At 46.8% G+C, this 13,257-nt stretch overlaps 2 protein-coding genes across 2 annotated transcripts; both read right to left on the bottom strand.

The window, feature by feature from the left end:
• Positions 1 to 3,563: 3,563 nt before the first annotated feature.
• Positions 3,564 to 6,726, bottom strand: LOC140222507 (uncharacterized). The gene is made up of 3 exons (XM_072293215.1): positions 4,836 to 6,726; positions 4,357 to 4,461; positions 3,564 to 4,276 (listed from the first exon to the last, which is right to left on the bottom strand). Exon 1 carries the CDS (start codon positions 6,525 to 6,527, stop codon positions 6,057 to 6,059), a length of 471 nt encoding a protein of 156 aa, XP_072149316.1. The 5' UTR covers positions 6,528 to 6,726; the 3' UTR covers positions 3,564 to 4,276; positions 4,357 to 4,461; positions 4,836 to 6,056.
• Positions 6,727 to 7,440: 714 nt separating this feature from the next.
• Positions 7,441 to 8,714, bottom strand: LOC117852146 (xyloglucan endotransglucosylase/hydrolase protein 3; the record flags this gene model as incomplete). Its single annotated transcript, XM_072293451.1, is given in 4 exon segments — positions 7,441 to 7,885; positions 7,995 to 8,194; positions 8,406 to 8,508; positions 8,623 to 8,714. Coding segments are annotated over 4 exon segments (804 nt in total), but the record flags the coding sequence as incomplete, so codon positions are not given.
• Positions 8,715 to 13,257: the final 4,543 nt, after the last annotated feature.

Raw genomic sequence — 13,257 nt, 5'->3', positions numbered from 1 at the left:
TTGATACTTAGTGATTCAGGATCCACAACTAACAAGTCTACTAGTGAGCTTTAGCATCACCGCTAGCAAACAAGGTACATCGGTAAGCAACTTTTGCTAATCATATCACATATGACTCCTGTTGTTGGGTGACATCTCCATGTTATTGGGTGACATCTCCATGTCTCGGCGCCCAACCTTTATGCTCCAAGGTCCTTAACCGTTAAGTTAACCTTGTTAAGCAAACCAACCCTTATGCATGTAAGTGTCCGACACAAACCCGTCTAATCAAGGAAAGCTAGTGGCACCCTAATTTTATAAACCCACCACTAATTGTACAGGACATGGGACAGTGCAAGTTTTAGTTGGGAGGGCATACTAACTTAAACTTTGTGAGGGATCGTTCTACTTCTAACATCACAGCATGCAGAAAGTAAAACATAAACAGAATAGCATTCACACAGTTGTGACACAGTATGGCCCGTTTTCTTATGGTGATCTCCATCTCCATAGAACCTGTTCACCATGGTGATCTCCATCTCCATGTTCCATGTGCGCCATCCTCCTGGTGATGAGTCCTCCAAGAACTAGAACATGCTATTACGCCTAATAGCTAGTAAAAATCTAGTAATGAAGATTACATAGTTGCTTGGATCATCACAGATTGGTACGCAGACCATTAAATACATTAAAGTGACAACACATATAGCTCCTGTCGTGTTGCCGTACGCGCGACATGCAGGTCACGAATGAGTTACACACATGCATCACATACACAAAGGGGCCATACTGATCACAAGATACAAACATCCTGCAAAACAGAGTTAAGCGTCCTAACATTCCAAACTTCGGAGGCCCGAAACTCTATCTTCCAAGCCGAATTTGGGAAATCTAATTTCGCTGAAAACGGAAAAGCCATTGAATTTCATGTGTAACTTTTTCTGTAGATCAATTTTCATATAAAATTCGACCCGATCCGAGATCGTACCGAAAAGTTACGGCTGATTTACCGAAGCATACGTACACGGCAAAATCCCGACCCCGGCAGTAGATCCCATCTACTATTGCACATCTCATGCGCCTGGCGTATGAACCTGGATTTCGATTCGACCAATCACATTGATCTTTGCTCACTGCAACTGGAATTACGCGTATCACTTAACTCCGATGGCGGAAACCCGACCGGTAGGAGTATGTCGTTACACTACCATTGCAGCAAGAACACGAAACCAGGACATAGATCAAATTGAAAACTCGCATATCTCCATATGCACACATCCTGAATCCAAAACTAAATAGCTACGGCTCTGATACCACTGTAGGGATACGAGGTAGGCTACACTAGCGCAAAACAAAATTTCTACCGCGTAAACCAGGAAAACTGCCGTATAAGGATCACGGGATTACCACTCAACGCACTACTGGTGCGGAAGATGTAGGTTAACTCTTAACCGTACGTAGCATGGCCATGCATTTTCTGATCCGATCACTCGAGGGGCCCAGAGATATCACTCTCAATCAGAGAGGGGCAAATCCCATCTTGATTGACCATGTCTCATAGCATGCTTCTTGACAAACCCGAAAGCTACCTTTATAACTACCCTGTTACGGCGTAGCGTTTGATAGCCCCTAAGTAAGTCGATCCACATCTTGAATACATGCGACAATCTCAGATCTAAGGATAAAGCGTATATGTTGTTTAAAAAGAGAACTACTTCTCGTGTTGGGTCAGTCCTAGCACATGTCTCCACATGTGCCCACATTATTAGTTCAACATCTCCATGTCCATGACTTCTGAAACATAGTCATCAACTAATACATGTGCTAGTCTAATATTCATGTGTGTCCTCACATGAACTCCGACTAGGAACAACTTTAGAATAACCATACAAGTAAAGAGTTTCACACACAATTCACATAATTGCAAATCAATTCAAGTAGCCTTTAATGGATATTCAAGGAACACAACATAAATCATGGATACAAATGGAATATCATCATCTCTATGATTGCCTCTAGGGCATACCTCCAACATGCCCTTCTTGTTGTGCGGTATAATCCATGAGATTATTTCCAAATTCTTATTGAGCATGAGGACGTGGAGCAGCGGCCTGGTTGGCCTTGGCCACGACTTGAACATCTGAAATGATTTTGCTATTCTTGGAAGGCCCTACTTCCTTGAGCTGAGGCCGAGGTCCCGCACGGCGTGGCGAGCCCAGGCACCAAAAAAGTTCCAAAAAAAAATAGACCACCGGCTGCCCACCCGCGCCGCCCGCACCCGCCCGCGCCGGAGCCGCCCGCCTGGAAGAAAGGGAGAGGAGGAGGGAGAGGAGGAGGAGAAAGAAGAGATAAGGTGGAGAGGCGCTGGAGCTGCCTGCGTGCGTGAGATATGAAAGGGAGAGGAGGAGATAAGGTGAAGAGAGAGAGAGGGGGTTGCCACGTGAAAAGGCTCCGGTTAGGCGTTTAATCCCGGTTGGTGTTACCATGGACTAAAGGCCCCTCCCTTTAGTCCCATGTTGGTATATCCAACTAGGCTTAAAGGAGACCTTTAGCCCCGGTTGGTGTTTTCAACCGAGCTAAACGCCCCACCAGATTCCCTCCATTACAACTAGGACTAAAGGGTGCTCTTTAGTCCCGGTTGGTACCGTCGAAGGTGGCTGTCGGTGGCTCATTTTTGACCCGAGACTAAAAGCCCTTTAGTCACAGGTCCAAAGTCAATCGAGACAAAAGTAGTTGGATGGAAGGTGAGTTCTCTAGTAGTGGATGACCGGTGGGCGAGGGACTCGTGCGATGACGTGAGCAGGGAGTTGCAGAGTGGCGCCTGTGGTCGGACCATCGGAGTCCTGCAGGAGCCTACATTGCACGAGGGTGTCGGGAGGCAGCCATGGCGGGGCTTGGGACTCGGGAAGTGCAGGTTGCGTGGAAAAGCATGAGCCCCGCAGTGCGGGCACGGGAGACCTGGGAGAGCATCGGCCTGTTCGCTTCAGTTTATAAGCCGGCTGAAAAGCTGAAACGGTTGATTTATTGTAAGAGGAAAATACTGTTTGGTGGCTGATAAGCCAGCTGAATAAGCTGAAGCGAACGGGCCGTACGGTGATGGTGAGGAAGGAGGGGGAGGAGCCGCACGACGGACGCCCGTCACCACCGGTTCTCGACGTTAACGGATAAACAGACGGAATGCTAGCTAGCAAGGTAACACGACGTTAACGGATAAACAGACCGAATGCTAGCTAGCAAGGTAACGTCCGTTCTTTTGATGGTACTAGCAGAAATGCCCGTGCGTTGCTACGGGTCATTACTTACTCTCATATTATTATACGTGTTCATAATATGTTACCTTCGCTTCACAATATGGTATTGTTGTATTAGTTTTTAATTTAGAATATCATAATTTGAGAATAATTATTAATTGTTTCATTCGATTCTTTATGGTTTCGGCCCCATGCATACCATTATAACTTAATAAAAGAAGTGTTCTTCAAATTATCAGCAGATCATTAATTGTTTCAAGTTACGCAGACCACTTGCTAAATGTTTTATTAGATATGGACGATATATATAGATAAAGATAAAAAATAAAGATATATAGGTAGGTATATGTATATATGTATAGATTAGGGTGCCAAGTAAGCAGGAATCCAACATGGCATAGCAATTAAGGAGGCCAGAGAAGTAAAAACGACGACACCAGGTCACATGCATCTAGGCGACCCGTTGAAACCTGAGCCATTGAATCTTGGCGATCGCATTAAATCATTGTATTCTCCTAACATATCCATCGAGAACTGGAAATCAATGTCACCCTCTTGCTCAGCTGTAGCAGAGAATGCCTCCCATTCTGCTACTCTCTTCCTGACCTCCACACACACAACCTCCAGCTGGCTTGGTTCCTCCTCCATCCCTCTGAACTCCCTTGTCATCATCTCACCTATCTATTCCAAGCAAGTCCGAAAGCTGCAGCTTTCTTGAGAAAGATTGTGCACATGACCAGGACACGCAAGCAGGCCTCACGTATCATTGGAAGTTCTCTGCGCCAACGCTGAGGAAACGTCCTTCGGACCAGACCCACTTTGGGTTCTCGCATATTGTTATGGAGCTGTCTGCAATCTCATCTTCTGAATTTTGTCCAGATGTTGAAGCCTCCTTGCATACAAAGCAATTTGTTCGGCAGATTATTTTGCGAGGTCTCTTTTGACTAAATCGTAGTGGTTGTGCTCCAGTTACATCATCCTCAGCTGATTCTGTAAGTGAATTAGTGTTTGGAGACTCAAGAAAAGCAACCTTTGCCTCATACGACCTGAAAATGACCAGAGATTGTTTAGTTGTCAACAACATAAAGCAACAGTAGTCCTACAATAGTACGTAACCATTACTCACCTATGCTGCTTCAGAAAGACCATTGTTCCAGAAAACTCATAATGTGCAGGACCCATCTACCGGTAGTTTTCGCTCTCCCTGATAACCTCTCCATAAAAACCATATCTACCGGCAAAGTAACAAGTGAATATCAGCAATCATGTGAAAAAGATGGCCTAGCATGCGGTAGCGAAATTCACAGATACTAAGTTCATTGTAGCTTCCCACAGAAAGTAAAGGTCCTATTACTTCTCTTTGTTTGGGTCATGGTAAAGACTCCTGCAGGATGCCTATGCTAGCTAATTTAACAAGTAAAACCAAGGACCGGCATTCAAACTCATCAAATTATCACTCTTTCAATTAATATAAGAACGAGGTAAATTCTTGTTTTCATGGATACATCACGGAAAAACCTAAATTTTATTAAAATTAAAGACAAAATTGTGCAGAGTTACACATCATGCAATTGTACTATCTCCTAGAGGAAGTAGCCAGCATACCCTGCAAATGAAGCGGCATAGCGGACAGTAGGCAAGACCTCAGCTGTTGGGCTACTTTTCCATCTGATTACTGAGCTATATCAAGTGACATCCTTCTGCTGAGAATAATAAGCAGAGCAGAGGTCACAGGATCTCGCTCCACAGTTGTGTTGCAAAGACCAATGAGCATTAACCGTCAGCAAAAATAATTGATGACTCCATATTATGTACAGACATACAGTGGGATCAGCACTTTGTGGTTAAAAAAAATGGTAACAATGTGCATGGGTTGCTGGAATTGAATGGGCATTAAACTCAATGTCTCCTTCAAGCTCAAGATCAGACTAAACAATCTCTTCATCGAGCTCATCTGGCTCAGGTGTGGGATCCCTCATATCCAGATCTTCTTCTTCGTCGTTGTCATCATCACCATCAATGTCAAGATGAAACATTTTGCACAAGGAAACAATTGAAAGGCAATGTCACTTTCTAAAATAGTACTACAGAAATTTCAAAGAACTTTATCTGAAAATTGTCTATATTGCTAATGATACTGTAACTGCAGACTGTTAGACCATTCATCAACACTAAATCATGTATATTTGGCTTCAAGTTGACTGGTTGTCTTACCAACACGACAGCCAGGATATTGCCCCCAATATACCAGTACATTCATCGTAAAATGAAGAATAAGCCAAACACTGACCATTAATTAAATCAATGCAAGTAATAACAACTTAGAGTTTTTAGAGATTTTATAACACATCACAACGACATCATTTATTTTCTTGAAAATCCATACACTTGTGCAGATGCAACAGAATAAAAATGATTACTCATAGAACAAAGTGATTACATGGGCATTTCGTCGAACACTTGGTCATCAAGCCAAGGACAGGAGGATAGAAATCAAATTGCAACCACTTGCTATGATGATTAACTCACGTACCAAGAGCAAACAACACAGAAGGGAAAGCAACAAAGCAATCAATAAGAAGACAGATTGAGCGGAAGGAACTTACCCGTGGACTCGCAAGGCTGATGGAGCTCTCCGGCATCGTGTGGCATGCTGATGTCCGGCGGCTGACCGCGTGGCCAACCTGCTATCGTCCCCTCTGCCGCACCATCCACATCCACGCTATTGGCCAACCTGAAATCTTTACACAAACCACGGGGCGGAGGACTTGGGGCTCTCGGAGGCGGCAAGGCGTGGCAGCGGATGGAATTGGCGTGGTGGCAGAATCAGGCGGCGGCGGCCTTGGTTGAGGAGGCGAGGGGCTGGAACAGCGCGTCGGGGACCTCGACAGTGACGGCGATGCCGGTGCCCGCAAGCACGTCGGAGGAGGAGGAGGAGAGGCGGAGTTGGGGAGGAGCAGGCCCTGCACGACCCACACCGAGTTGGGCGAGGGGAGTGAGGGCGCGGTCGAGGCGAGCGCGGACGCCGGCCTGGCGCAGCAGCGGCGTCCGCTGCCACCTCCGCGACCGCGATGCCGTCCCCCGCGCGGGGCTGCGGCACTGGGCAGCGGTGGCCCGCGGCAGCCCCACCGTGGCTGCGCCGAGGAGCAGGACGACGCCGGCGGCGGCGGCGGATGGCGCGGGAGTGGACCGGCAGGAGGGAAGCAGGGCGTCGAGAGGGAAGGAGGGAGTGGAGGGCAGCGAGGATGGGGCTTGGTAATAAGGCGCCCTCTGGTAGACGAGCACCGCGGCGGCCATCCCCAGCAGCGGGTGGTGACGCCCGCGCAGATCAGCAGGGGAGCCCGATGCTCCGCCGTCCCCGCCTGTGCTAGGCCGCTACCGCATCGCGGGCCGATGGAGCGGAGGACCCCGCTCCGGCCGCCGCCCACGCCCCATCCCCAGATCCCCTTTTTCGTCTCCCTGTTTCGGAGGAAGGAGAAGCATTTTTCACTAAACCCCCTCGATTTCTTATTTTTTCACCCGAGCCTTTCTATCTTCATAATAATGGACTGCGGGTTGATTCCACGAAACGTCAGGGGTTTTTTTGCAAAACGACCACGACGTACGAAAATCTGGACAGAGGCGTTACTTGCTTTAATAATAGGTAAAGATTTTACGTAACAGAAATTTTTTGTTAGTATTTTCTAGAAACCATATTTTTTAAGTGCTACGAAACCAACTTTCCCTTTGATCAAATATGAGCCGCAAATCTCAAAATTAAATGGCTAAAAGAATAAAGCAGGTACTAGGTGCTGTATAGATAATAGATAGACCCTCCTAACTTATTAGGAGTTTTCTTTTTATAAATTATTTCTATAAGAATGGTTTCATAACACAGGATTTCTCTTATAAATTTTTTCTATAGGAGTGGTTTCATTATTACACATTGGTAATAAGTAAAAAAAAAGTTATATTGATTACTTTTTTTTCTTAAGAATGTTTCCACAAATTTTCTATGTTCGAAATGAGGCATATACATCCCATTCCTCTAAAAATTACACAAATTTGAGGCCCCTTCCCATTTTCACACTTGCAAATTGCAATATTTCCATGACAAACATAGAAAGCCCAAGAGTTCGACTTTGCATATTCGTAGCATATATAGCAACGTTTCTGTGGAGATATTAATTACTTCTTCCGTCTTCCAACATGAACTACATAACATGCAACTCACTGAAGATTATTCGATCCAACTGTAGCAACTCGATCAATTGTAGCTGCACTCGAGCGGCACATGATTGTTGAACCGGAGCTTGTCCGTGCAGTAATCGTACACCATGTTGTTCTTCTTGACGCCCTCGTACGCCGCCCTCTGCGCGCCGGAGAGAACCTCGTACTCGCCGCCGTTCCACCACAGTGCCGCCGAGTCATTGCACGGCGTCACGCCGCCGCCGCCGCGGACGGCGCAGGCCGCGTCGACGTCGAAGCCGCGGAAGGCGGCGGTGAAGGGCGCCTTGGACCAGTCCACCTTGGCCCGCCCGTCGTCCGTCGCCCAGTCGGAGCCGTCCCACACGCTCCCGCGGATCAGCATCGCCGGCTTCGACGGGAACTGGTAACCCGGCACGGTGGCCGTCAGGTTTCTGAGCACCCGCACCGGCGTGTCGTCCAGGAACATCCTGCGGTAATTTCACGAAGGAATTTACTGGTCATTACTGCAGAAAGAAGTTGCAAGGCATGCACCTGAAAAATAGCAAAGATGAACGGATCGGATAATGAAAAGGTTACACGAGCTGGTAGGCGTTCCAGAGGATTTTGTAGTCGTGGAAGTCGGCGGCGGGGTCGAACCACAGGTGCAGCCGCTGCTCCCTGTAGCTCTGCCCGTCGATGATGAGGTTGGTCTGGAGGTTCACGGGCCTGCCGGCCTTGTCGCCCAAGAACTCAAGATCGATTTCGTCGTGGCCGCCATTTTCCGGCTGTGAAATAAGCTGGCCGGATCGATGCACAGGATCCAGAGATGGAAGAAAGTAGCAACGTAATGACGTCTCATTAATTAGCTCGTCTTAATCAAATTGATTAACGAATAGTTTTGATCATCACGACACACGAACGTGTAATCAAGAGGTTAAGTGAGCAAGAAGATCGGAATGATGTGTAACTTGTTTCACAGAAAAAATAAAATAAAAGGGTTGAACTGACATAGAAGGTTGTGACGACTCCGGCCGTATACCCGGAAGGGATCTTCATTGTCATGTGGAAGAGGCCCGACCCGTACACGGACTTGGAGCGGAACCCACAGCTCCTGCACGGTCACCTATGAACGTCACCGATCGGTAGGGTCTCAAGAACGTACGGGCAACTAGCCAGCTACTAGTGCGTTGCGTCAGCATCAGCCGCCTCGGCAAGAACTTATTACCAGAGCTTCGATCAAGGACGAGTCCCCCGGTTGACCAGATGATGACCATCCGCGCCATACTGCGCGTCGTAGTTGTCGTCGAACGCCGGCCCGTGTTAGGGGGTGTTTGGGAGGAGGAGGCTAAACTTTAGCTCTGTCACATCGGATGTTCGAATACTAATTAGGATGACTAAACATAAGCTAATTGTAAAACTAATTGCAGAACTCCTAGGCTAAATCGCGAGACGAATCTATTAAGCCTAATTAATCCATCATTAGTGAATGGTTTGTTGGAGGTATGCCCTAGAGGCAATCATAGAGATGATGATATTCCATTTGTATCCATGATTTGTATATTGTGTTCATTGAATATCCATTAAAGGCTACTTGAATTGATTTGCAATTATGTGAATTGTATGTGAAACTCTTTACTTGTATGGTTATTCTAAAGTTGTCCCTAGTCGGAGTTCATGTGAGGACACACATGAATATTAGACTAGCACATGTATTAGTTGATGACTATGTTTCACAAGTCATGGACATGAAGATGTTGAACTAATAATGTGGACACATGTGGAGACATGTGTTAGGACTGACCCAACACGAGAAGTAGTTCTCTCTTTAAACAACATATACGCTTTGTCCTTAGACCTGAGATTGTCGCATGTATTCTAGATGTGGATCGACCTACTTAGGGGCTATCAAACGCTACACCGTAACAGGGTAGTTATAAAGGTAGCTTTCGGGTTTGTCAAGAAGCATACTATGAGACATGGTCAATCAAGAAGGGATTTGCCCCTCTCTGATTGAGAGTGATATCTCTGGGCCCCTCGAGTGATCGGATCAGAAAATGCATGGCCATGCTACGTACGGTTAAGAGTTAACCTACAAAGGGATTCCGAATCACAGGATCGAGAAAGAGCGGTCGGCTTGAAGCTAGACCAAATATCGTGAGGCAAAGGGAATAGCATGTATATTATGTTGTGATGGTTCGTCTGATATGATCTTCGTATGCGTATAGGAGTTGGCACGTCTTGCTAGAGGTCGCTACCGACTATTGGGCCGAGTAGGAGTACTCGGGCCATGTCTATACGTATCCGAACCCATAGGGTCACACACTTAAGGGGCTGGAAGCCCAATTCGGATCTGATCCGAGTTGGATTAGGTTTAGGAGTACTAATGGGCCTCGGATCCAGAGGCCCATCAGGAACCCCTATAAATAGAGGGGTGGGGGCGCCCTAGGGTTCTACACCTTTTGGCTGAACACTCTTGCCGCGCCTCCCACGCCCTCGCCTGTTGCAACTCGCGGATCTAGCAATCCGGCTTGCGACGCTTCCTCCCTGCACGTGTGGATACCTTGGAGGTGTTGCGCCTGCAGCACTTGGACGAGCCGCCGACGAGCCGCCGACGAGCCGCGACGAGCCGACGACGAGCCACGGTACCGGAGGCGATCTTGCTGTGCACGTGGACGAGCTGCTGAGGAGCTGCTGGACGTGATCGACTACGTACGACTACGTTGATCGACTACGTACGACTACGTGATCGTCTTCACTGCATCGACGCAAATCTACATCTTCCGCACCAGTAGTGCGTCGAGTGGTAATCCCGTGATCCTTATACGGCAGTTCTTCCTGGTTATACGCGGTAGAAAATTTTGATTTGCGCTAGTGTAGCCTACCTCGTATCCCAACATGGTTACTGTAGCACCACATTGTCAAATCATGGACTAATTAGGCTTAATAGATTCGTCTCGCGATTTAGCCTAGGGGTTGTGTAATTAGTTTTGTAATTAGTCTAGGTTTAATACTCCTAATTAGTGTCCAAACATTCGATGTGACGGGGGCTAAAATTTAGCCCCCTCCTCCCAAACACCCCCTTAGCAGCCGAGATTGGAGAGGAAGGAATCGCCGTGGGGAAGGAGGAGATCTGGAGGAACACGGAAGGAGTTTATGGCAGAGTTATTGTTCATCACATGGATGATGTGTTCATCCATATCCGCTCCTCTTATCGGAGCTGGAGAACTCATGCACGTGATACACTATCAGGCCACCTCCAATCTGGGCCGGTTACATGCACGTTCGGTATCCTGGGCCGAGCAGAGCGACGAGGTTCAAGTTCCACTGCCGAAACTGTTGTTGGGTGACGCACAGTATGTTGCATCCTGACATTCCCCCTTGTTGAGAACCTGCTTGTCCCCAAGCAGGAGCTGCTAGAAATTTTTGACACAACGCTTCCATATTTTCCCAAGAGGCTAAGGAATCGGACCAGCCAGACCATTTGACCAACACTTGTTGCACAGTAGAAGATCCCTGAGTCACCATGCGTTTGGCGAGGACCTGCTCAGGAAACTGGCAGGAATCCGAGTGTGGGGGAAGATCAGCTGTTACCTGATGGGTAGTAGGAGGGGCTTTCTTTAGCTGCGAGACGTGGAAGACGGGATGAATCGATGCAGAAGCTAGGAGATCCAATTTGTAAGCGACTGGACCTATTTTGCTCAAGATCTTGAAGGGGCCAAAGAACTTGAAGGAGAGTTTCTGATTGGCCCTAGGAGCCAAAGAGCACTGCACATATGGCTGAAGCTTGAGGAATACAGAATCACCCACTAAGAAGGAGCGTTCTTGCCGACACTTGTCTGTCTGATGTTTCATGCGCTGTTGAGCACGGTGTAAATGTTGATGCAGCAACGCAGACATAAGCTTTTTGTCTTCTATCCAGGACAGGAGATTAGTAGCTTGGGTTTGAGAAGAAGGACAAATGCCCAGACTTTTGGGGGTGTAACCATATAGAGCTTCAAAAGAAGAACAACTAATGGCTGAATGGAAAGAACTGTTACACCAGAATTCAGCATGGCTCAATCAATCCATCCATTTAGAGGGACAAGCATGCACATAACAACGTAAGAAAGTCTCCAAGCATTGGTTAACCCTTTCTATCCGATCGTCAGTTTAGGGATGGTAACTAGTGCTCATGTTGAGAGAAACCTTGCTGAGCTTGAAAAGTTCCTTCCAAAAATGACTAGTAAATATTTTGTCTCTATCAGACACTATGGAATCAGGAAGGCCATGAAGTTTGTAGATGTTGTCAAAGAATGCTTTGGCTACAGTGGCAGCTGTAAATCTGTCATACTTAGTAAATCTGTCAACCACCACCAGGATACAGTTCTTGTGCTGTGAAGTGGGAAGACCCTCAACAAAGTCCATAGAAATAGCTTGCCAAGCAGAGGAAGGTAGAGGCAAAGGTTGAAGTAGGCTTGCATATTTAGTTCTATCAGGCTTGGCTTGATGACAAATTTGACAGGTAGCAACATATTCCTTGGTGTCTGTCTTCATTCCCTTCCAGACAAGTAGTTGCTTGAGATGCATGTAGGTGACAGGGAACCAGAATGCCCCCCTGTAGGAGCAGCATGTAGAGCTGAAAGGAGTTGCAGCTGGAGGCAGGGGCGGATCCAGGGCCCGGGCTGCCCGGGCTGCAGCCCGGGGCGAGATCATGGAGTCCCTTTAACATATGTGTTGTTTAGCCTAACAAAATGAGGTTTAGAAGATAAGATTAGACTATTTTAGGTGTGATTTAACAGCTCAGCCCGAGGCGCAGTCCCGTTCTGGATCCGCCCCTGGCTGGAGGGATTTGTTAGTGCCAATCCACAATCTGCCGTTGAACCGAAGGAGCCCATTTTGCAAAGAGAAGTGAGGTACAGAATTGCTGGAGACAGCCAACTTGGTCAAAATATGCAGTGTAGAAGGGTCAGAGTTATATCCTTCAACAATGACAGTAATCCAAGAAGGGTCACATGTAGAAACTACACATAGTTGGTGGTCATAGTGTGGTCTTCTGAATAAAGCATCTGCTACTCTATTAGAAACACCTTGTTTGTATACTATCTTATATTGCAAACCCAAAAGCTTAGTGAAAACTTTTTGTTGCCATGGAGTGTTCAACCTTTGGTCAGAAAGATGAATAAGGCTTCTTTGATCAGTGTAAATGGTGAATTCAGCATGCTGGAGGTAGGATCTCCACTGTTCTACAGCCAATAGAATTGCCAAATATTCCTTCTCATAAGTAGAGAGACCTGAAGTTTTGGGGCCAAGTGGTTTACTAATGAATGCCAATGGATGACCATTTTGAGTTAACACAGCACCAATCCCAGTAGCACAGGCATCTGTTTCCACACAAAATTGTTTTGAGACATCAGGTGTAGCTAAAACAGGTGCTGAACTTAGAGCAGATTTGAGGGCATCAAAGGCAGGCTGATGGTCTGAAGTCCACATAAAGATAATATGCTTTTTGAGCAGGGCAGTCAGGGGTTTGGCAATAACTGCAAAGTGTTTGACAAATTTCCTATAGTAACCAGCAAGGCCTAGGAAGCTGCGAAGTTCTTTAGCATTAACTGGTGGAGACCAAGAGGTAATGGTGGAAATTTTGTTGCTGTCTATAGAAATACCTTCAAAGCTGACAATGTGGCCCAGGTATGAGATTTGCCTTTGAGCAAATGAGTATTTAGACAGCTTAACTTGCCACTTATCAGTTGCCAATAGTTGGAGGACTGCTCTTAGGTGTAACAGATGTTCTTCAAAAGTCTTGCTGTAAACTAGGATGTCATCAAAGAATACTAGCACACATTTTTTGAGAAGAGGCTCGAGGGTGGAATTCATGGCACCC

This window comes from Setaria viridis, chromosome 4, assembly GCF_005286985.2.
Source record: "Setaria viridis chromosome 4, Setaria_viridis_v4.0, whole genome shotgun sequence".
Classification (NCBI taxonomy): domain Eukaryota; kingdom Viridiplantae; phylum Streptophyta; class Magnoliopsida; order Poales; family Poaceae; genus Setaria; species Setaria viridis.
The sequence above is the reverse complement of the archived record's forward strand: the minus strand, read 5'-3'. Positions and strand labels throughout refer to the sequence as shown.

Excerpts from the sequence above, each read along its gene's own strand:
- LOC140222507 (XM_072293215.1), bottom strand. The coding sequence starts at position 6,527 with ATGGCCGCCGCGGTGCTCGTCTACCAGAGGGCGCCTTATTACCAAGCC.